This window comes from Balaenoptera ricei, chromosome 1 (genome assembly GCF_028023285.1).
Source record: "Balaenoptera ricei isolate mBalRic1 chromosome 1, mBalRic1.hap2, whole genome shotgun sequence".
Lineage (NCBI taxonomy): Eukaryota > Metazoa > Chordata > Mammalia > Artiodactyla > Balaenopteridae > Balaenoptera > Balaenoptera ricei.
The window spans coordinates 102,455,952-102,479,753 of NC_082639.1; the positions used below are offsets into that span (position 1 = coordinate 102,455,952).

General features: G+C 41.4%; 1 protein-coding gene and 1 non-coding gene across 5 annotated transcripts in view; one reads left to right on the forward strand and one right to left on the reverse strand.

Moving 5' to 3' along the window:
- The window catches only part of SLC22A15 (solute carrier family 22 member 15), a 118,214-nt gene that overhangs the window by 43,561 nt on the left and 50,851 nt on the right, over positions 1-23,802 (forward strand). For all 4 annotated transcript variants that reach the window (XR_009504292.1, XR_009504291.1, XM_059928593.1 and 1 more), the window contains exons 5-8: positions 4,152-4,281; positions 8,538-8,753; positions 13,750-13,890; positions 16,722-16,807. Coding sequence is in view for 2 of the 4 variants with exons in the window: in XM_059928593.1 (XP_059784576.1) it covers positions 4,152-4,281; positions 8,538-8,753; positions 13,750-13,890; positions 16,722-16,807 (573 nt within the window). In the remaining 2 variants the exon portion in view is untranslated. The remainder of the gene's footprint in view (positions 1-4,151; positions 4,282-8,537; positions 8,754-13,749; positions 13,891-16,721; positions 16,808-23,802) is intronic.
- Positions 17,742-17,814, reverse strand: TRNAS-UGA (transfer RNA serine (anticodon UGA)). Its single transcript has one exon. It is a non-coding gene; the product is annotated as a tRNA-Ser (tRNA).

The window sequence follows — 23,802 nt, forward strand, 5'->3', positions numbered from 1 at the left end:
GAAGTAGCCTAATTGTTTAGCAGTTTAAAAAGATTTTGAAAAATTGTGCTTGATTACAAAATATTTGCAGTATGTATAAAATACTATGTAAAGTACATATAAAAAAATATAAGTACAAACTGAAAACATCCATTTTTTGACCAATTTTCAGTGTATTGTTTAACAAGAATGAGGATAATTGATTGAAAATTATTGAGAATAGAAAAAATAAAATACTAAAGCTATGAAAAATGTCATATTAATTTATTTATTTTTCTTATATAAATATAACAAAAGGAATTGATGTTCATTGTAAAAAAAATCAAGAACATATAGAAGTGAAATATAAATAATACATATAGTCTTACCAATGTAAAGACCACCACTGTAAACATATTGCTGTGTATCCTAGAGCTTCTCCTTTGCATATCTGTTCTACAACATTCGTTTATTAAAAAGACCCTGCTATGTACCAGACACTGCCTTTATAGACACTTGTGATAAAAGAGTGAACATGGCAGGCCAGGGTGGGGGAAGGTCCTTGCTCTTATGGAGCTTATGTTTTAATCAGGAGAGACATAACCAATATGAGGTAATTTCAGAAAATTTTAAGTGCAATGAAGAAAATTAAACAGTGTAGTAGACTAGGCAGTAAGTGCAGGGGACAGATAGAGAAAACCGAGATGTAGGTGTTTGATCAAAGATGTGAATGATGAGGGAGGCCTGGGCATCTGAGATTCTGAGAGAACATTCCAGTCAGATGGAATGGCAAGGACCAAGGCCCTGAGGTAGGAATGAGCTTCTCTGAGGATGTGAAAAGAGGCAGTGTGGAGAGGCAGGGGGAGGTTGGGATGAGATCAGGTTGGAGGGGCAGAATGATATAGGGCCCATGATAGGCCAAATGAGGAATTTTGGTGTTTTTTTCACTCACAGTGCAGTGAGTAGCCAGTGAGTGAATTAAAGAGAGGAACAATGGGATCTTGTATACAGAAAGATTACTCTGGTAGGCGTGTGAAGAATGGATTATAGAGGAACAAGAGTAGAAATTGAGGGGTCATTCAGGAGGCTGGTGCGGTTGGCCCCATGCAACCCAGAGGCAGCTTAGACCAGGTGGGAGTAGTGGAGGAGGAGGAAAGAGGGTGCATTTGAGCTGGATTTGGTGGGAACGTGACCTGTTAAAGAACCAGCAGAAAAGGCAAGAGCAAGAGGAATCAAGGGGACTTCATGGCTTGTGCTTGAAAACTGGAGGGATCATTGGAGACATTTACAAAAACGAAGTCATCACTATACACTATTTTCTAACCTGCTGAAATTTGGCTTTTACTAGTGCGAACTGAGTGGGAGTAGCAGACATGAAATTAATTTAAAATAAGCAGAAAAGAAATCTGAAAAATAGGCATAAATACCCAAAGGCCCATAAACAGTTATACAACCACCTATGGTTCTCCAGAATTACAATGTGCAAAAGTGGTGATTTGAAGTGTTCTTTTTTTTTTCTAATTAAATTTTTTAACCAAATGACCTAGAGCCTTACCACACCTGTATCTCCTCACCTTATCCCTGTTGTCATTTCGGGACATACACGTGCAGCTTCTTGCTGGATATTAGATACAAATGTCTACTGGCGCCTCAAATTAAACATATTGCTTTCTTTTACCTAAAATCTCCATCCTCTTCTGGGACCTCTCTCTATAGGAACGTCATCATTTTATTTAAAGCCATTAAACTAGAACCTTTGAATCATTTCCTCCTATCCATTATATCCAGTTGATACCAAGTCTTTCTGAGACAGAGTTTCAACTGTGATGAGCTTAGGTATAAAGGGAAATCATTTGGTTAACACAACCAAACCACAGGAGAGACAGGCCCTTGCGATACCTGGAACCCGGAAGTCAGATGCATCTCATTTCTGTTTCCCATCATCTCTGAGAAGCTTCCTCTGCTCAGTCAGGGATGGGGTCCAGCAGCTCTCAGGTTTCACCACCACGTCCAGTATTTAAAATCCTTGGTAGGAGCTCTGATGGTCCCAGCAAGAGGCCCATGACTGGCAGCCCTGACTTGAACCACAGGGGTAAAGTATGGGGAGGTCATCTCTCTGAAAAAGGGAAAGCGTTCTTGGAATTAGAAAGGAGTACTAGGTAGACAGTATTTTATAATTATTGATAGAGGAGGCTAGGTAGAGGAGGCTTCCAGATGGCTTTTTGGGGGAGGTTAATAGATATAAGGGGCTATACCCATTTTAACAGTAGGACGATATAACGTCCTCACATTTGTACCACATGCGTTGTTTCATTTGAAACCAACAGCTACCCTTTGGAGTAGATATTATTATTTCTCTTTCCTTGATAAGGAAACTGAGGCTCAGAGACATTTAGTGATTTGCCTAAAGTCACACAACAGCATGTGGCAGAACTGGGGTCTGAACTTGGTCCTCTGAAGTGGTCCCATCCTGTGGTCTCTCGTCTTTTTGCCTACATTGTTGTCAGTGGACACTGAGTACTCAGGACTGTTCTGAGCAATGACAGAAAGCCTTGTTCTTGGAAACCAGGTGCTATTCGGTGCATTGTAATGAACCTGTAATAGCTATTGATTATCTTAAGTTTCCAGGGAAATCACAGAGAATGGAAGTCCGCATTCCCTTACTTAGTGGACCACATGCTCTGATTGGTTTTCTGAGCACACTGAACTTGCTGTCACAGCAGCTTTCCCTTCTGCGTCCCCCTTTTCCTCACTAGGGCAGACAGCATACAAGGCATTGTTTTTGTTATAGGTTAATAATCTATGGACAAGAATAAAAGAAACATTTGTCTTATAGGATTGTTGTAGAAAATTCTTGTAACAAGTCCTATTGCTGTGGGATGCCCACAGGAGCCCGCCTTTCCCCAGAAGGGTGGTGACAGGGAGGGGAACGGTACAGAGTGTAGGCTCTCCAGTCAGACAGACCAGGGACAGACAGCCTCCTGTCTGGGCCACACACAGCCCTGTGTCCTTAGGCAGTGGCACCTAACTTCTCTGAGCTCTATGGCTGTATATGGCTAATAATGGTACCTGCATTATAGGACAATGTATGGATAAGGCTTAATACTCGATAAATAGTAGCTGTTATATAAATAAATAGCGATAGATTTAACTACTACTAATAGTAGCAGGTACAGAAAGTATGTCAGAGGTATAGAATTTGTGAGTATATTGGGCAAGGCAGTGGGTTTGTATCCATTCAGCATTTATTTCAAAAACCATAGGATCCTTAACAGCCCCATAGTTGATGATTTTTCTATCAGTGTGCTGACAAAAATTCATGCTTCATAAAACTTATATTCTACTTGGGATAGACAGACAAGAAACAAATATAACTGATGGTGATATATATGATGGTGATAAATTAAGTGGGGAAGGACAATAGGGAGAATTGGGGAGTAGGTTGTGATTTAAGATAAGGATTTCAGGGACAGCCCCTGTGATAAAGATGCAATCCCAGCATTGTCACAGTCTCATGACCTAAAAACCTTCCCACCATGTAGCAAACAATATTTCCAAGCCTCAGCCACAAGTTCAGGTGGATGTCAGTACAACATCAATGCAGAAAGCACTTGGGCAGGCCCTTAAAATTCATCTTGACTACATGTGGTTTGTATTTTTCATCTGTCCTTCCTTCTTTTCCACTGATTTCCTGGCCTCTCTTCTAGTTTTGTTTTTTTTTTTTTTTAAATGGTACCTCATTTTTTTTTTAAATTAATTAATTAATTTATTATTTTTGGCTGTGTTGGGTCTTCGTTTCTGTGCGAGGGCTTCCTCCAGTTGCGGCGAGTGGGGGCCACTCTTCATCGCGGTGCGCGGTCCTCTTACTGTCGCGGCCTCTCCCGTTGAGGAGCACAGGCTCCAGACGCGCAGGCTCAGTAGTTGTGGCTCACGGGCCTGGTTGCTCCGCGGCATGTGGGATCTTCCCGGACTGGGGCACGAACCCGTGTGCCCTGCATTGGCAGGCGGACTCTCAACCACTGCGCCACCAGGGAAGCCCCCTCTCTTCTAGTTTTATCATCTGATCCTCCATATTTGTGTAGGTTTTTCTTTCTGCTGACATCTCACAGGAGGGGATTGACTCCGTGACCTGGGTTGGAAATGGGGCTGCAGATGGTCCTTTCCCCGGTAACAGGTGTCTTTTCCTGAATTAGGGTCGATCGGTGGCCTCTTCTTCGCAGTCGGCATTGTCCAGTATGCCCTGTTGGGATACTTCATCCGCTCCTGGAGAACCCTCGCCATTCTGGTTAACCTGCAGGGAACAGTGGTCTTTCTCTTATCTTTGTAAGTAGTTTTTCCTCTTAGACTTTTAATTTAATAAGCAGAAGGAATGTCTTAAGAGGATGTGGGTCAATGAGCGACGTTATTCCCTTTCAGGAGTTTGCCTGAACTGACTTTGGTGAAGAACTAAATTCCGCAAGCGCTCCAATGCTTGGCAGCTCCCGGGAAGAGAGATGCTTAATTAATTCAGAATGCAGGTATCCCTTGTTTAAAGTAACCTCTCAGTAGAGTGCATTTTAACCTTCATATTGCCGGTGGAGGGTACCAATTTCTTTTTTAACCTAATGCTTCAAGCTTAAAGATCTTCAGACTTGGTCAGATCACGTGCTAGGGGTGCGACTGAGGTATGATATTATAGAGCAATCTGTGCATATTGAATATATAGGGACACCTCTTCATCCCACGGATGAGTATAATTTCAGGGCCTCTACATGTGGACATGGGAAGATACTCAGATATGGGAGAAATCCTTAGAATGCATGGACTCAAAGCAGTAAAAGGGTGATACCCTGGTCAGGGCAGGGTTCTACAAAACACTCATCCAGAGTATCACACCATGGTCCTCTAAAGGCTGTAAGATGAGCCGCCAACTTAGGCCTATTTCACCAGAAGTTTTATTGTGCTTCTGAAAGGTTTTCTCCCCTCAGGTATCAGACCTCTAATTTTAATCATTAAAATCTTTGAGATAAATATAGTTTTCAGCCAACGGTACCAGCTTTCTTCTGTGAAGTGAGAGATACCCGTAATAGAATTTTCACTCAGCGATTTGATATAGTAATTCTTTATTCAAGTTCTACTAACTGAGATTTGGTGGGAATTGACCTGAAATCTGTTTTCATTCTCTCTTTGAAAGTAAGGATTGTTAAGTACAAAAATGAATATAGTAGAAATAGTTAACGTATATTTAGAAAGGCAAGATTTATGAAATGCATTTAGTTATGTGAAGGAGAGTGACATAATTTTATTAGAAAGGAAAACGAACCATATTTTACGCGCTTGTGTATTGTAAATTTTTGGAATAAATGGGTTCCTAGTACAGTTCCTTGAATTAATAAGCATTCATGTAAATATCAGTAGATCAACGAATTTTCTTTTTAGATATTTAATAAGTCGCATACTTCTTAATCAGGCTGGCTTTCATCTCTCCTTCAATAGCAGAGTGACTTCACTGGATGATCCGAGCCATTCTGCTTTTCCTTTTCAGAATGTGTAGTCTGTTTGTTACTGCTTAGTGCTAAGTGGGGACATTGACTCACTGGGAAATTAATTCAGGTCATGAAAAATAGAAAACAGAGAAAAGAGCATGTAAAATCACAGTATATGTGTGTTCCATCAGGCCTAGAAAGTAAGACTTGCTGCAGTCAGCCTCCAGTTTCCCTCCCATCTCATCTCACACACGCTGCTCCAGGCACACTAAGCTGCTCTCTGTTCCAGTTTGCAGCTTAGGCTTGTCTGCCTCTGTGTCTCCTACTCAGTGCTATTGCCTGCTCCTTCAACGCCCTTCTCCCCATCCCTCTTCTTTCTTAGTTAATAGCGTTCCCAGTTTGCTCAAATGCCACCCCCTCCGCACTTTTCCAGGTCAGACCTCCAGTCATTTGCTTTCTTTTCTGCAGCACTAAACTGGCACCCTTCAAGTGGCCCCTTATTTCTGCCTCACCCGGAGCCTGTCCTCTTGATAAAGCAGGAACTCTCTGATAGCACAGGCTCTTTGCTCAGCTGCATTTCCCCCAGCTCCAGAGCTCTGGGCCTTCCTCCACACAGTAGATGCCTCGTATCCATTGGGCAGATGTTGGCACAAAAAACCTTTGGAATTAGCCTGCGTTAGCCATCAGCAACATCAGAAAAAGTCATGTTATTTTAGAGACATACCTTGTTTGTTTTACTAGAGACATTATTACTTAGCTTAAAAATTCCTTATTTTCACAGTACTTGAATTTGGATAGTTTTACTTTAGAAACCAGTGCCCCCTTAATTTACAAAGGTTTTCCACCTTTAAAGAAATTCACAGGACATTTTTGAGCAGAGGCCTCATTGTTAAATTAGCACGGTAACTTCTAAAGGTGAGCACAGCATTATGTAGCAGGCAGCATGTTCAAGGGCCTGCTTTTTCTTTTAAAAACATGTCTTACTGTTTCGCATGTGCAATCAGCGTGTGTTAGAACTCATATTCCCAAATCTGTCCACTGGCAGCTAGGTGAGGCTTCGTTACTGAGAAGCTTATAGGCTTTTCGAAATGTGGAGAAATAACAGGTCCTAAGTTTACATAATCCAGGTAAACCCTTTCCCAAGTAGAAATTGTTTTATTAACTCAGAGTCAAATTTCCAAAGCCTGAGTATCTCTCAAATATCATCGTTAAACATGATTTATATAGTTTTAAAAGTAATTTTTATTGCTATAAACAATTCTGAAAACACAGAGAAGCTTAATAGGAAGGGGAAAAATGACTTAAGTTATCCAAAGATAATAATGACTTCCTATATTTTGACTATTTCCTTGTTGGTCCTTTTTCACTCCTCTTAGCGCTCCTCAGCTTTAATTTTTATTATCATAGACTTTCTAACATTTCACTTATATTTCTATCCCAAGTATACTCTCTATATTCACCCCACTAGTCTTATATTCTTTTTATTTATTTATAGACTTGATCAGGTAGTTTTACATAGGTACCTCATATATGGGCTGGTGGACAGGGCCAGTGGATCCAGTGATGATCGGCAGACATAACTTCCAACAAAACAATATTTTACTTGACTATTTACTTGTGTGTTAGTAACACACCATCAGATAGCAGTGAAGAAGTAAATAAAAGAATTTTTCAGGATGTTGTAGAGGCCTTTGTTCCTGCTTTTGTTGACAACCAAATGTTGTATATGAATAATCTCTCCCCAGTAGCAGAACTCCTGGGAAAATGCCTGCTTTTTTGTTTCCGTGTCTTTCCTCTCAGCAGCTATTACATTGCTCTGTACAAAATGAAAGTGTTCAGTAAATGGTTATTGATGAACTGGCTGTCCATGAAGTTCCAAATCCTGTGGTGTTTGTTGCCAATTCACTCTCCTTACTGAAAGGCATGGGGAGTTCTGAAAGGCACCTTAAATAGCCTTTTTGAGTATTATTCATACAAGTTTCATTTTAGGAAAATAATATCAAATTAGATCAAAAGGTACTTGATGCTGTGTTTTGTAAACAAGGCTTCCATGTTCCTGCCACCCGTTGGTTTTTGAAAAGTCCTCTAAAAGTATGCAGAACTGTGAAGAGGAGAAAAGATACGTAATATCTAAGTCTTGAAACTGTTGAAAGATATCAGTGGCAATAGAAATGTTCAATACTTTGTAGCTATAGTAAGAAGTAACTGTTGTTTTGGAACTGGAGAAGTTAACCAGAAAATAAACTTTTATTCTTGAAGGTCTTAAGAGGATCACGAAATATCCTCAGGACATATTAAAGTGAATGTGTTAGCTGATTGGAGTATTTTAAAGCTTTAAAGCTCAAAAGTAGCAAAGAATATACAAATCAGTTTTCACTGCAAAGTAAAGGAGCTGCTACAGTGGAGGATTACTGGACGGAATGTCAATATTATGACATAGTATGAGTGTGTTTCATGTTTGGTAATTGCAATCATTGTTGCTTTTGTTGTGGTCATCCATGTACAATGCTTGATGTCAGTCTATTTATCTCTTGTAAAAAAAAAAAAAAAAAGCTCAGAAGTAGCTAAGATGTGATAAACACTTTTTCATTTTTATGTGTAGTCTTTAAATAAACTACCTTTTTAATAACGTATCACTGTGTTAAAAACACTTAAAAATTCTTTTCTGATGGATAATAGAGATTTTAATCTTCTTTGTGAGGCTTTTTCAGAACTTTAAAAACCCACTCTACAGTATTATTCTAACAACACTTGGCTATGATTTAGAGCCATATCTCTGACACATGCTTTCTGAAGAATTACTCAGTACTGTAAACTTAACTTGCCATTCATATATTAAAATTTACTTAAAAGTAAACGCATACTGTTTACTTTTTTACTGCCATTTTGGGAGAGTGTTTTTGGTTTCCATTCGTAAAGGAGGCCATCATTTAATGATGGCAGCTGTTGACAGTAGCCCTCTCTCTCTTCCACGTGTCATTGGGAGAGTCAAGCTTTAGACCTAACGTGGAATCCGGTTGTGGTTTGGGGACCACGTACGGCGTGGGTGATTTGTCTCCTTCTGGTGCACGTGTACCTATACGAATATACTGCCTTTGATGACATCTCTTTCAGATTCATTCCTGAATCACCTCGTTGGTTATACTCCCAGGGTCGACTGCGTGAGGCTGAAGCCGCCCTGCACCTCATCGCCAAGAGGAACCGCCAGCTCAAGTGTACCTTCTCACTAACACACCCGGCCAACAGGAGCTGCAAGGAGACGGGAAGTTTCCTGGACCTGTTCCGCTACCGGGTCCTCTTGGGGCATACTCTGACCCTGATGTTCATCTGGTAATTCTCTCTAAGGGCTCTTCTGTTGATCTGCAACTCAGGTTATTGATAATCAGTTATTTCTTCAGGGTTACAGAAAATTTCACTCACCTGTGCTTTCTCAGCATCCTCCCCTTCAAGGAGGAAATGATGGTGCCTGGCGGCAGGTTTACTGAACTTGTAGAAGTAGGTGTCAGAAGCACATCTTTGCTTATGAGGTATTTAATGTAAATTTTTAAATCCCCCTTCCCCACTCCAAAAAAAGGAAAGCAAGGAAGCACACCAGAGACAGAAGACTTTCTAAGGAGGACTTGGAGGCACCTCCCCTTGGTTTTGGCCTCAGGCACTTAGATAGCACATTCTAATTGCAACGCCCTATACTGCATTTTGTGCGGCATCCCACTCGCTCACTCAACAGGTGGGCTGAACGTTATGCCTCGTGGGAATGAGATCCTTGGAGTGTGAGGTGACAGCCTCAAAGCCACATGTGCAAGTCGGTGAATGAACGGATTAGTACTCTCTGAACCTGATTTTCTAGTTTGGCTGATTCTGACCTGCCCTCAAAAATGTTCTCAGCATTAATGTAAATTGTACTGAATGGTTCAAGATTGTGCCATTTAAAGAATTAAATTGTGGAAAGGGGAGCAATGGATGGTTCATACATAGAATTTGTGGAGTACCATGGCTTTTAATATTATTCATTCCGTTAAAGTGCCATAAATGTAATTTGGTCCAGGATTGGACACGAATATCATATTTACTGGCCTAGAGGACTGTTGTGCTATGGTTTGCCTGTATTTGGCAAGAAGCCTGCATAGAAACCTACATTTTTCACTTGGGAAAAGAGGAGAGTCATTTTATATGAAATTAATCGTATATGTAAAGCTAAAAAGAACAGTATATTGAGAATAAGAAGCTGCCAAGATAGTTTTCTATATCTTGATTCTCTTTTCCCACCCAACCAAACCCTGGCTACCACCTGTATGGTTAGGGGCCAGGTCACATCAGCTGCCACCGTCCCCACTGAGCCAGCCTAGTGCTGGAATATCACAGATGCATAAGAAATGTTGAATGAAGGACACAAGTTTGGAGGCACGAGATTAAGGGAACCTTTATTATTTATTTATTTATTTAAAAATTTTATTGGCGTATAGTTGATCTACAATGTTGTGTTAGTTTCAGGTGTACAGCAAAGTGAATCAGTCATATGTATACGTATATAAACTCTTTTTTAGATTTTTTTCCCATATAGGCCATTACAGAGTATTGAGTAGAGTTCCCTGTGCTATACAGTTAGGTCCTTATTAGTTATCTATTTTATATATAGTAATGTGTATGTGTCAATCACAATCTCCAATTTATCCCTCTCCCCGCCTTGCCCCCAGTAACCATAAGTTTATTTTCTATATTTGTAACTCTTTTTCTGTTTTGTAGATAAGTTCATTTGTACCCTTTTTTTTTTAAGGTTCCTCATATAAGCGACATCATGATATTTATCTTTCTCTGTCTGACTCACTTCACTCAGTATGACAATCTCTAGGTCCATCCATGTTGCTGCAAATGGCATTGTTTCATGCTTTTTTAAAGCCAAACCTGACAATACAGCGTAGGAGCTACTAATTTGAGGTTCCACCAATTGTACAGGAAATCCTTACAAAGTATGTTCAGGTACTTAAGGTTCCATAAAACTGCATTTGCATGTCAAGTAGACAGTCAGTCAAACCCTCTGCCTTCAAGGAAGTATCTCCTTTCTTAGGGATTATTTACTTCTTGTTTTTAAGTTTTTGTTTTTTCCAGGAATATTAACTTTTGGGTTCTGGCCTTCAGGGGATAAAAAACAGACAGACAGAAAAACAAACAAACTAGACTTAGAGCCAGGGAGAATGTTCATGTTTATTTTATGTCTTACACGGCCAAAGGAGCTGTTCTCAAATAAACTTCTTCCCCTGGGCTCAGAATGTTAAAATACACGATAACAGAGACGGTGTCATTCCACATACTGCCGTTCTTTTTGAAGATGCTATAAAATTCTAAAATCTTCTCTGTGGATCTGTCATTGAAGAAAACCTTAACTGGGGAGTAAAATTATACCTCTGTGCTTAACATCTGTTCCTTTGGTTATTTCCCACAGTAGTGCCTTTTTAAATAGTTCTTTGATGCCCTAAATATACTGTTAAATATTACGCAAGCATTTTAAATTTTGTTTGGGGCACATAAACAGGATTGAAATGATTTGAATAGCTGTAATTATGCATCCCAACGACCAACTCTACCAGCAAAGAAATCTGCAAACAGAGTCTGAGACCATAGGCCTTCCTTGCCCACGTTCTCCCCATTTTCTCTCACCACCAGCTGGCAACTAAATCTCTCTAGTGTCTTGAACTGGCTCTGTTTATTTGTGCCCTACTTGCTACCTTCACAACTTAGTTTAAATATGTATGTGTGTTTCCATTGCTGGAATACTTCACTGGGATTTCTATTTTTTTTTTTTTAATTAATTAATTTATTTATTTTTGGCTGTGTTGGGTCTTCGTTTCTGTGAGGGCTTTCTCTAGTTGCGGCAAGCGGGGGCCACTCTTCATCGTGGTGCGCGGGCCTCTCACTATAGTGGCCTCTCTTGTTTCGGAGCACAGGATCCAGACGCGCAGGCTCAGTAGTTGTGGCTCACGGGCCTAGTTGCTCCGCGGCATGTGGGATCTTCCCAGACCAGGGCTCGAACCCGTGTCCCCTGCATTAGCAGGCAGATTCTCAACCACTGCGCCACCAGGGAAGCCCCGGGATTTCTATTTTAAATGCAGAATAGATACACACTAACACATACAACACATTCGGAATAGCGTTATGTAAGGGGGTGGGGTCTCTACTGCAGATGGGAAGGGTTTTTTCAGTACTTCAGGAAAATATTTTAAGTCGTCTAGCCTGCTGCTTACAGGCAAAGTGCTCGGGGACGGGGAAAACAGACAATTCAGTGTCACCTTGCGTCCTTACCCGTGATGTCCCAGCTATGACTCTGCTCATCATCCCCAGTATATGAATGACAGCTCCACCCAGGAAGAAGTAAGGGGAAGTAGCTGCTGCCTGGGCGAATTTGCCAGAGAGGGATGAGTCACTAAGCAGGCCAGCTCCAGGGGTCCGTCATCCCTCCCCATCCCTCTCCTTGGTTCCTGTGGCCCATTCTTAATAGCCCAGGGCATTTGGCCCATTTTGCTGTTTTGGCAGAGACGGAGAGAAAGCTTTCCCTTTCCTGTTGGTCTCATCATAGCTGCAGCTCATTGGACTTTTTCTAAGGAAAAGAGAAGCAAATGGGAATTGCCTCATAATAAACACTTGTCAAAATGAATTGTAAAAACATAAAAACTAATGAACTTCCGAAGCCCAAGTCTTTTACTATTTGTATAGAAATTTATAGTTTACAGAGGGGGAAAAGGAGGGGGTGTGGGATGAATTGGGAGATTGGGATTGACATATGTACACTATTGATCTATGTATAAAATAGATAATTGATGAGAACCTACTGTATAGCACAGGGAACTCTACTCAATGCTCTGTGGTGACCTAAATGGGAAGGAAATCCAAATAAGAGGCGATATATGTATACATATAGTTGATTCCCTTTGGTGTAGAGCAGAAACTAGCACAATGTTGTAAAGCAACTATACTGCAATAAAAATTAATTTTAAAAAAAGCCTAGTCAGGGTTTATTTTTGTTCTCTTCTAGTTTGTTTTATTTTTAATACTGCAATTTCCTAGGCACAAAAGGTTTTGCTTTCTGTGGTTTCAGTTACCCAAGGTCAATTGCAGTCTGAAAATATTAAACGGAAAATTCCAGAAAGAAACAACTCATAAGTTTTAAATTGCATGCCATTCTGAGTAGCGTAATGAAATCTCGCGCCCTCCCGCTGCATCCCACTTGGGACCTGAATCATCCCTTTGTCCAGCATATCCTGCCCATTAGCCACTTAATCACTGTCTTTCTTATCAGATCGACTATCCGGTATCGCAGTGCTTGTGTTCAAGTCACCCTCATTTTACTTAATAATGGCCCCAAAGCACGAGAGTAGTCATGCCAGCAATTCGGGTGTTCTCTTACTGGACCTAATTTATAAATTAAACCTTATCATAGGTGTATGGCTAGGAAAAAACATAGTATATATAGGGTTCGGTACTATCTGAGGTTTCAGGCATCCACTGGGAGTCTTGGAACGTATCCCCAGCAGATAAGCGGGGGCTACTGTAGTCCCTTCACTCTGGAAGAAGTTCCTATTATTCCCCAACCTGGAGTTTCAGGATGGCCCTTGCTCCAGCGTAGCTCCTGGGCTGTGGGACGTGGGCTCTGTGCCTGGCACAATGTCTGCCTCCTAGGAGGCGCCCTCTCAGTGTTTCGGCGGTGGCGTGCAGAAATAGATGCAGGGCTTTGCTCATCCTAGAGGAGCCTGCCTCTACCATGGCCCTCGTCTTCTCTTTCCTGTTCTGGGCGTCTATAGCATATGCACCTGCTGAATGCCAGGAGGGGTTGAGAACCTGGTCAGGGGTTATAGAGTCCCTGTCACCCTGGCCTGCAGGCCACCCACTGGCGACCCAGGCACTTACCAACATCTGTTCTCAACACCATCCTCTGTTGGCTTTCTCTCTGGGAGTTCTTTTGTAGAGTCATTACGATAATATCACAATTGCCTAGGGCAAGTGTTCTATAAGCTGTTGAATTAAATACAGTAAGAATAGAGTCACTGTCTTCATTTAAATGCAGAAAAGCGTGATGAAAGCACAAGCGATGTCTCCTCTGTCAGGAGCTGGCCACACATTTGCTTTATAGAGCATCTGGATGTAGCTCAAATCATTTCCAAGGCCCCTTTTTTATTCTGTCCTAGTATAGAAATTATATTAGGATAGAAAGCTTAGTGGGAGAGTCAGGCTTACTGCTTGAGCCAGATGGCATTACCAAACCAAGATTTGAATCTTCTGGTAAATTCTTATCGGCTTTTTCATTGTCTTTCTTGTCTTTCACCCCCAATTGCAGGTTTGTGTGCAGCTTGGTGTATTACGGCCTAACTCTGAGTGCAGGTGATCTAGGTGGAAATATTTATGCCAACTTGGCCCTGTCTGGCCTCATAGAGATTCCATCTTACCCTATCTGCATCTACTTGATTAACCAAAAATGGTGAGTATGGGTGGATATGAAGTGCACCACGTAGAGGACACACACACACTAACATACATAAATATCTAAGTATTATTGTCTTTGTCCATATGCAGGATCTGCTAAGTACTCCATGGTGATTAGAATTCTTTTCAGACCAAACACAGTGAGAATTCATTTTTTAGTGTGTTATTTCTTGGGCTTCAAGTTTATGAGTTATAATGTAGGTTTTTTAAATTGAAGTATAGTTGATTCACCATGTTGTGTTAGTTTCTGGTATACAGCAAAATGATTCAGTTATACATATACATATTCTTTTTCATAATCTCTTCCATTATAGTTTATTACAAGATACTGAATATAGTTCCCTGTGCTGTACAGTAGGACCTTGTTGTTTATCTATTTTATCTACAGTAGTTTGTATCTGCTAATCCCAAGCTCCTAATTTATCCCTCCCTGCCCTTCCCCTTTGGTAACCGTAAGTTTGTTTTCTATGTCTGTGAGTCTGTTTCTGTTCTGTAGTTAAGTTCATTTGTGTCATATTTTAGATTCCACATAGAAGTGATATGATATTTGTCTTTCTCTCTCTGACTTACTCAGTGTGATAGTCCATTCATGTTGCTGCAAATGGCATCATTTCATTCTTTTTTATGACCGAGTAATATTCCATCATATATATATATACCACATCTTCTTTATCCATTCATCTGTTGATGGGCATCTAGGTTGCTTCCGTGTCTTGGCTATTGTAAATAGTGCTACTGTGAACATTGAGGTGCGTGTATATTTTCGAATTAGAGTTTTCTCCAGATATATGCCCAGGAGTCGGATTACTGGATCATATTGTAGCTCTATTTTTAGTTTTTTTAAGGAACCTCCATACTGTTTTCCATAGTGGTTGCACCAATTTACATTCCCACCAACAGTGTAGGAGGGTTCCCTTTTCCTCACACCCTCTCCAGCATGTATTGTTTGTAGATTTTTTGATGATGGCCATTCTGACCAGTATGAAGTGATGCCTCATTGTAGTTTTGATTTGCATTTCTCTAATAATTAGCGATGTTGAGCATCTTTTCACATGCTTATTGGCCATCTGTACGTCTTCTTTGGAGAAATGTCTATTTAGGTCTTCATAGGTTTTTTAATCCAATATTAAGACATTACCACCCAACTGTTTTTGAGCAGTCTGTGTGTGATTTGTTCGTCCCAACATGTGGGAATATTGACTCGACGTAAGTAGAGCTCCATGACCCAACCACTGTCATTTAGAAGCTCTCACACAAGACAAAGAGCTGCAGGAATGAAAAAGACTTTTCTTTCCTCTTAAGATCCCCTGGACTTTGTTGAGAGGAAGAAGAGATCCCGCTTTTGCTGTTCATTGTCAGTGGGCACAGTTTTGAAATATTTTTTAGAAGTTCTTTTATAGAGCACCCTTTCCTCAGCTTTCTCAGATTCCTTCTGTTACTGAACCCCTGACCAGGGCAACTGAAAATAGTGAGCTAGGAATCAGTTGGATTTTGCCATTTCTCATTCTCCAGAAATCATCATTTTTACCAAAAACAGCACTCCTTTAGCGTTGCACTGGGTGCTGTCGTCATGGATATTGCGGTCAGTGCATTTTCAAGGGCAGTTTCGGATTCTGTTCAGTTGCAGGGCTTTTCTCTGGGGGGTGGTCCCAGTTGCCTCTGCTGACCCCTCTGTTAGTGACTGAGTGTGCTCTCATCATGGTCCAAGGGCTGAGTCAGGCAGAGTGTTTAGAAATCTGTTGCCACCACCCCCGGTGTGCTTCCTGTTACAGCTTCCTATGCCCCCCTCTGATGACCACGGGCAGTGTTACAAGGACACAGTCAATGGGGGTGTGTGTCCTAGGTGTCTTTGCATCCCTAGTGCCTGGCTAGAATGATGCCTATCATTTGAAAAGCATGCAATACTGACTGTTAAATTAAACACAATAACCTGGAGACCTGAGTCCTTCCCTGTCTCCCAGCCCTCCACACCAGAGTCAGGATTAAAATCGGAAGCAGAGGGAAGGAACACCACCTTGGGGATCAGGCAGACCTGCGTCCAAATCTAGTCTTAGCCTCGTGTTAGTTTTATGACTTTGAGAAGTTAACCTTGCTAAACCTCCATGTAGTTATCCTTAAACCAGGGATTATAAAATTCCCCTGGAAAAATTGTTATAAAAATTACAATAACATTGAAGCTCCTGACAGAGGACCTAGCACATTGCTGGCTCCTAGTAAAGGAAGGCCTATTAATGTTCATATCTTTCTTCTAAGTCTAGAGCTCTTATTTGAAAATTATTTCTCCCAAGAAAGTGTGCAATAAATTTCACTGAATTCTGACATACTAACAAGAGTTTCTTTCTGTTTGTCTTTTTAAGAGAGAGAGAGGTGTGTTTAAAATTTTAACTGCTTAAGATACAAGTAACCAGAAAATGAAATGAGCTGGAAGACTCCATTCTCCATGTCTCAGTGTTATTCTCTAGAAGATGGAGAATATAACAGCATATGCCTTACAGGTTTATTATTAGCATTAAGTAAGATAACGTAGACAGAAAGCATTTCAGCACAGAAAGTGCCTGAAACATAGTAAGCACTCACAGAAATAGATAGAATGATTCCCTATTCTTTTCCTGCACACATGATTTAAACCCGCCATCCAGCAAGTTTTCCTTGGCTTTGTGATGGTTACTTATTTTATGTCCTGGTCAGTCACATGTGCCACCCACTCCTTAAGAAAAGATGAACATATAATGAAAGTGAGGACATTTAAAAAGGAAGGTTAGGGGGATGAAGCAGATGAATGTATAAGATTCTCAAGGGAAACATGAATTTCTTTGTATTATTTAGGTTTGGTCGGAAGCGGACATTAGCAGCATTTCTGTGCCTAGGAGGACTGGCTTGTCTTATTGTCATGTTTCTTCCAGAAAAGAAAGGTATGCCTTTCCAATTTCTACATGAGGGTTTTGAATAGCACTTCTATCACAATGAATCTCAATATAGTGGAGCAGTCACCATATGCCGTGCTTCATTTCTGTGATTGCATATTATTTAGCAATGGTGTGGGGTATAATGGACCAGATTCTTTCCATTGCCTAAACTATTCTCCGGGTGAATAATGTGCTTAGAGGTGCACTATTAATTCTTTCAGGCGATTAAGCTACCATCTGGGGTGTCTGGACTGCAGTACTGGTGATGTTGGAGTTGTTTATTTGATGATGATGTGGGCCATTTAGTTCTGCACAGAAGGAGACTCTGTCCAAGGCTGCAGATTGCCCTCCTCATTCCAGCCAGTCACGAGACTGGAGGTGAGAGGCACTGGTTCTCCACGGTGGCTTCAGCACCCCTCATTGTCTCCATCAATACTCCCAAGGCACCCTGATAATAACAACAGCACAATAAGAATAATAGTCACTGTTGGTGCCTATTGACCTTCTCTCATTCTTATAGAAAGTGTGAATAAAACATCCTTAGGAAACTTGCTATTTTTATATTTGTAGCTTTGCTGTGTAAACACAGCTTTAAAAAAAGGTCCCTTTGGCATCCATATCTAACATGACTTCTGCCCCTCTGTAGAAATTCTATAGATAGTACTGGTCCTCAACCTCTTTTCCGCACTAGCACACCTGAGACATGCCCTCTATTACATCAAAAACTGTGGTTTTAGCAGTGATTTTCAACCATAAGAAGTGGGTCATAACAAACTCTCTGCTGCTAGGGAATAGGGTACAATGAAAGCCCTGTTTTGGGGACTTTTGGATTTTGATAGGGTTCCACCATGGCGCTTGTTCTTCAGGTGGGAATCATTGTGAAATGGTTTAACATAAATTTTTGTTTTTTGGCCGCACCGTGCGGCCTGTGGGATCTTAGTTCCCCGACCGGGGATTGAACCCGGGCCCCAGCAGTCAAAGCTCCCGAGTCCTAACCACTGGACCACCAGGGAAGTCCCTAACATAAAGTTTTGATAACGATTAGAAATGCAGCTGACGAATTCATTTCCCGTCGGAGCACACCACGTATTAAGTGCTCCTTTGGTGATCGCTTCTCCTTAAGGGTCAGGTGTACCAGCATCTCACTGAAGACTCCAAGGCCACGTGTCCTAGTTATGCAGCCCTCCAGTACACCTGCTGTGCTGCTAGCTGCCACCTGGAGTTCTGTGCCTTAAATCCAGAGCACTGTTGGTTCATTAGTTAGGATTTTACTCAATATTTAGAACAGCCTTGGGGACTTCCCTGGTGGTGCAGTGGTTAAGAATCCGCCTGCCAATTCAGGGGGCACGGGTTCGAGCCCTGGTCCGGGAAGATCCCACGTGCCACGGAGCAACTAAGCCCGTGCACCACAACTACTGATCCTGTGCTGTAGAGCCCGCGAGCCACAACTGCTGAGCCTGTGTGCCTAGAGCCCGTGCTCCGCAGCAAGAGAAGCCACCACAATGAGAAGCCAGCACACCACAACGAAGAGTAGCCCCCGCTCACCGCAACTAGAGAAAGCCCGCGTGCAGCAATGAAGACCCAACACAGCCCAAAATAAATAAATTAATTAATTTTTAAAAAAAAGAACAGCCTTACAGTGATTTTCACAGAATCCTGGAAACTAGAGAATTCAGTAAGTTTGCCATCGAGGCTTCCCTGGTGCTGCAGCACTTGTAAACCGCATGCACAGCTCCTCTCCTTGGACACACGTGGGCACAGTGGCATTCAGCATTGGCCGCCTAGCATGGTGGGTACTGCCCAATGAAGAGTGTACTATATGTTTTTTTTACTATAGGCCATACTTATACAGACATGTATATATATTTATATAAGATCTACCTATCCTAGGATGGAACATTTTAGGGAAAATAAAATAGGAGGCCAAAAAAAAAAAGAGGTAACACTTCCAGTTGTGAGCCAAGATTGTAACCTGAGAGTAGCCAGGATCTACCTGTCAGTAACCATGTTTTCAATAAATACTTTTCCATGTACAACAACAAAAAAAATGTCTCAGTTTTAAGAAAGTTGTTACCTGTGCTAGTGCCAGCAAAACGAGAAACTCCTCAGCTCTTGCCCTGCCGTGGGCTTGTAGAACTAAGTGCCCAGTTCTGTTTGTCTGGGACAAGACATTAATGGGCTTCAAATCACTGCAACTTTCAGTTCAGCAGATTCTGTTTCTCATAGACAACCTAGAAATTCAGTTGTTTTCTACCTGTTATATCCGGCGGTCTATTTATTACTCTATAGAGAGAAACTTTTCCTTGTTACTCTAAATGCCCCTGTAAGCTGTCACACCTCGGCAAGCCAGGCCGATTCATGTCTTTCCTCGCTCCCACGTATCTGTACTCCAGGTAACCCACACCCTGGGCCTCTGCACACAGCCCTTTCTACACAAACCCAAAGGGAAAGCAGATTCGTGGTCTCCCGTCTAGACCGGTCACCACACTGTGCTCACTTCCAGTCTGTCCTAAGCGAGCAGCTGAGCCCCTCGTGGATCATGCCCTTGGTGGAGACTGAGTTACAAACACAGCACATCTGTCTTACACACCCACAGATGCGCCCCCCGAACAGGATTCCTGTCATACTTAGAAAAGTGGATGTAGTCTATCTTTGAAGATTTCCAGGGAAAGAAATTCCATAATGTTCCTTAGCAAGTAGTTTCTATTTTTAATAGCCACGCAAAGGTTAGAATGAGCCTCTTCCACTACAGCTGAGCCCATTTCCTTTCATTTTATTCATCACTAGAGATAGAGAACAGATGGTCACCCCTTTTATGCATAATCCTTTCTCCCTTTGCAGGGAGTCATCTAGCTATTCCTGAATCTTCGCTACTTTGAGCTAAAAGGATTTATTCTTTAAACTTTCTTTGAACCTTTCATATTTTACTCTTCAAAATATTTTGATAGCTTTCTTTTAAATCTCAATTTTTTCAAAGTGCCGAGGTTTAGGCTACCTGTTGTGAAAGTTCTTATAAATATATATTAAGAAAGAGACCTAGCAGTTTGAAAACGTCTGTTACCATCCTATGTGAGCTTGGTGACCACTCATTTTCTCACTGCTTTTTATGCTCATTTGCCCTCACTTTTTCCCACCAAACATGCATTTGCTGTCTCTGTCAACTTAGGTGGCCCTCTGCCTACCAACTCTTTTTTAACATCTATGTATGACTGTGAGGCTCAGGCACAGACATAGGTATACCTCTATAAGAGACAGCCAGTAAGCTAGAAAATAGATTGCTTGGCATTCCTTAGCCCATGGTTGATAATTATTGGACAGAAGTGTCCTATTCAGTACACATTTGCACCCTGGTTGGCCTCCAAGTAAATGTTGTCCCCTGAGGGCAGTGTTACCAAGTGGCCACTAATTTCTTCCACAGATTGGTCCTCATACATTTTACCTGATCTCTATCCTTGCTTAAAGGGTCCTAATTAAGCTATAATACTGGTGCCCATTTATTTTCTTTTAATATTTATTTTATTATTTATTTGGTTGTGCCAGGTCTTAGTTGCGGCAGGCGGGCTCCTTAGTTGTGGCATGAGAACTCTTAGTTGCGGCATGCATGTGGGATCTAGTTCCCTGACCAGGGATCGAACCCGGGCCCCCTGCATTGGGAGTGCGGAGTCTTAACCACAGTGCCACCAGGGAAGTCCCCTGGTGACCACTTATTAAGTGTTAACTATGTGCTGGGTTTTCTTCATACATAGAGGTATTACCTCTTATCCCCATTTCCTAAGGAAACTAATGCTCGGGTAGGTCAAGCAACTTGTCCAAGGTTGCACAGCAAGTAAGCAGCACACCTGGGATTCAGATCCCACGTCTCTCTGACTCTAAAATCAGTGCTGTTTTGGGAATGCTTATTTGTCCTCTTAAGAGTTTTAGGACCAAAGTATTCATTGCACATGGTAAAGCCATAGCCTTAGAGAATTAATGCTGCCTGACTAGGACCCATTCTTAACTCTTCAATGGGCAGGCCTGATGGGAATTGGCCAGAGTTCAAAAACCTGGCTTGTCAGGGTGGCACTGGGTAAGGAGGTTGGCAAGGAGGTTTCTGGCAGGTGTGATCCTGCCAGAGAATCTGAATACTGGGACATCACAGCACATGACTAGATAAACAGTTTCACAGTTGAAGGGAGTGTCCTCAGACTCAGCTCTAGCAGAACCTTTATCTCTCATTGCTTTGTTCAACCTCGGCCTGCCCATTCTTTATTCATTTGACTTCTCTAGGGCCTGCTATGTACAGGGTACTATTTATAAATATGACCTCGTTCCTGGCTACAAAGAGCTTATAATCTAGTGAGGAAAATGAATGATTCATAAAAACAGAAACAAAAACAATAAAAACAGAAGGTGCCATATGAGAATTGACAACAGAATGCTATAGGAACTTTAATTTTAACAGACTATGATAGTAATGGAGACCAGCTAACCTCCTGTTTTAAACAACTATAAAACCAGACAAAGTATAAGAAACACTGATTTTCAGACATTGGACAACAGGTTGCAGAGCACAGAAGTGATCCCTGAGAGAAAGGAAACAAGATGTGCCCTAAGAGTGCCCTAGCTCAGGTCTCCAGTCCTCAGTGCACAAAGGGACACCCAGCAAATCCTGGTGCTCTTACCAAATTGATAAGACAGATAGTAAAGCTTGGGGAGTCCAATATGGCTAGAATTTCCTGGGCAAACTACTGGAGAGGAGTAAGATATATAGAGGAATATATAGAGGAAGAATTCTAGAGATCTGCAGAGGATCTCTGAGCCCTTGGCTGCTTACTGATCTGGGCATGCATTTGAGGAAGCTACTGAGGCTGGTGAGGTGGCCACCAGAAAGGAACAAGTGGAACAATTCTTGGAACCTAGGGCCATGCCTGGTTCGTGTTGCCTTTAGCCAGACGTGGAGCACTGGGTAGAGATCTCCTGCGTCAAAGTAGACCAACACTATAGGCTATTCTGCTATAGCAGAGCTTGCTCTAAAAGTGCTTAAAAAATTCAGAGGATCAAGTGATTCCCAGTAACTTAACTGCATTCCAGGAAAAAGAGCAACAATATGTAAAGGAATACAATAAAATCCAGCACCTAACAGTGTAACATTCGCAACCTCTGGCATCCAGGCAGTATTACCAGGCATGCAAATGAGCAGGAAAATACCTCCCACAACCAGGAGAAATGTCAATAGAAACAGAACCAAAAATGACACAGACAATAGAATGAAGAGGCAGGGACCTTAGAACTGCTATTATAAATATACTGCATATGTTTACAAAGGTAGAAGAAAGCAAGATAATAATGAGCAGAGAAAGAGAAGATAGAAAAAGAGGCACACATTACATCTAGGGATGAAACATACATTATATGGGAAAAAAAAAAAGGCAGTAGATGAGATGAACCACAGAAGAAAAGATCAGTGAGGAAGATATAACAAAAGAAGCTGCAGAATGAAACAAACAAAAGTTGTAGGACAATACCAAGCCCAACAGTTATGCAATTGGAACCCGAGAAGGAGGAAGTAAAAAAAAAAGATATTTGCAGAAAGGATGGTCAGCTACTTTCCAGATTTGATGAAAACTATAAACACATTATGAGAAAGTGGTCAGTTCATCAAGAAGATGTTACAATCCCGATTACGTGTGTGTCTGATAACATTCAAAGCACAGGAAGCAAAATGGACAGAACTGAAAGGAGAAATAGGCAAATCCAACATTACAGTTGGATATTTCAGTACTCTCTCTCAATGACTGATAGAAAAACTGACAGAAAAGAATTAGGATATGGAGACTTAAACAGCCTACATGACCTAATTGTCATTTGTTGGACACACTACCTAAAACAGCAGAATATGCATTCTGTCTGAAGTGCGCACCCAGAACATGTACCAAGAGAGATCATGTTCTGGGCCATAAAACAAGTTTCAATAAATTTAAAAGGATTGAAATCTTACAAAAATAAGTTCTTTGACTATAATGGAATTAAAGTAGAAATCAATAACAGAAAGCTATCAGGAAATCCTCAAATATTTGGATTTCAAAAAACATTCTTCTAAAAACACATGGGTCAAAGAAGAAATCACAAAGGAAATTAGAAAATTTTTAATTAAACAATAATTAAAGTGCAACATATTGAGTTTGTGGGATGCAGTAAAGCAGCGCTTAGAGAGAAATTTGTATAACTAAAAAATGTATCGGGCTTCCTTGGTGGCACAGTGGTTAAGAATCTGCCTGCCAATGCAGGGGACACAGGTTCGATCCCTGGTCCAGGAAGATCCCACATGCTGCAGAGCAGCTAAGCCTCTGTGCCACAGCTACTGAGCCTGTGCTCTAGAGCCTGCGAGCCACAACTACTGAGCCCGCACACCACACTACTGAAGCCCGCACGCCACACTACTGAAGCCCACGCACCCTAGAGCCCACGCGCCACAACTACTGAGCTGCGCCACAACTACTGAAGATTGCGCGCTCTAGGACCAGTGTGCCGCAACTGCAGAGCCTGTGTGCTGCAACTACTGAAGCCCACGTGCCTAGAGCCCATGCTCCACAACAAGAGAAGCCACCACAATGAGAAGCCCTCACACCTCAATGAAGAGTAGCCCCTGCTCGCCGCAACTAGAGAAAGCCCACGTGCGGCAACGAAGACCCAACGCAGCCAAAAATAGATTTTTTTAAAAAGTATCAGAAAAAAGGAAGTTTTCAAATCAATGATCTAAGCATCTCCCTTAAGAAAATAGAAGGCAAATTAAAAAAAAAAAAAAAAAGACTGACAAATTAAACACTAAGCAAAAGGAAGGAAATAATAAATCTAAGTAAAAAATCAATAAAGTAAAAACATGAAAATAATAGAGAAAAATCAATGAAACCAAAAGCTGGTTGTTTGAGATCAATAAAATCAATAAGCCACTAGCCACACTAATTAATAAAGGAAAAAGAAAGAAGAAACAGATTACCAGTATCAGGAATGAAAGAGGGACA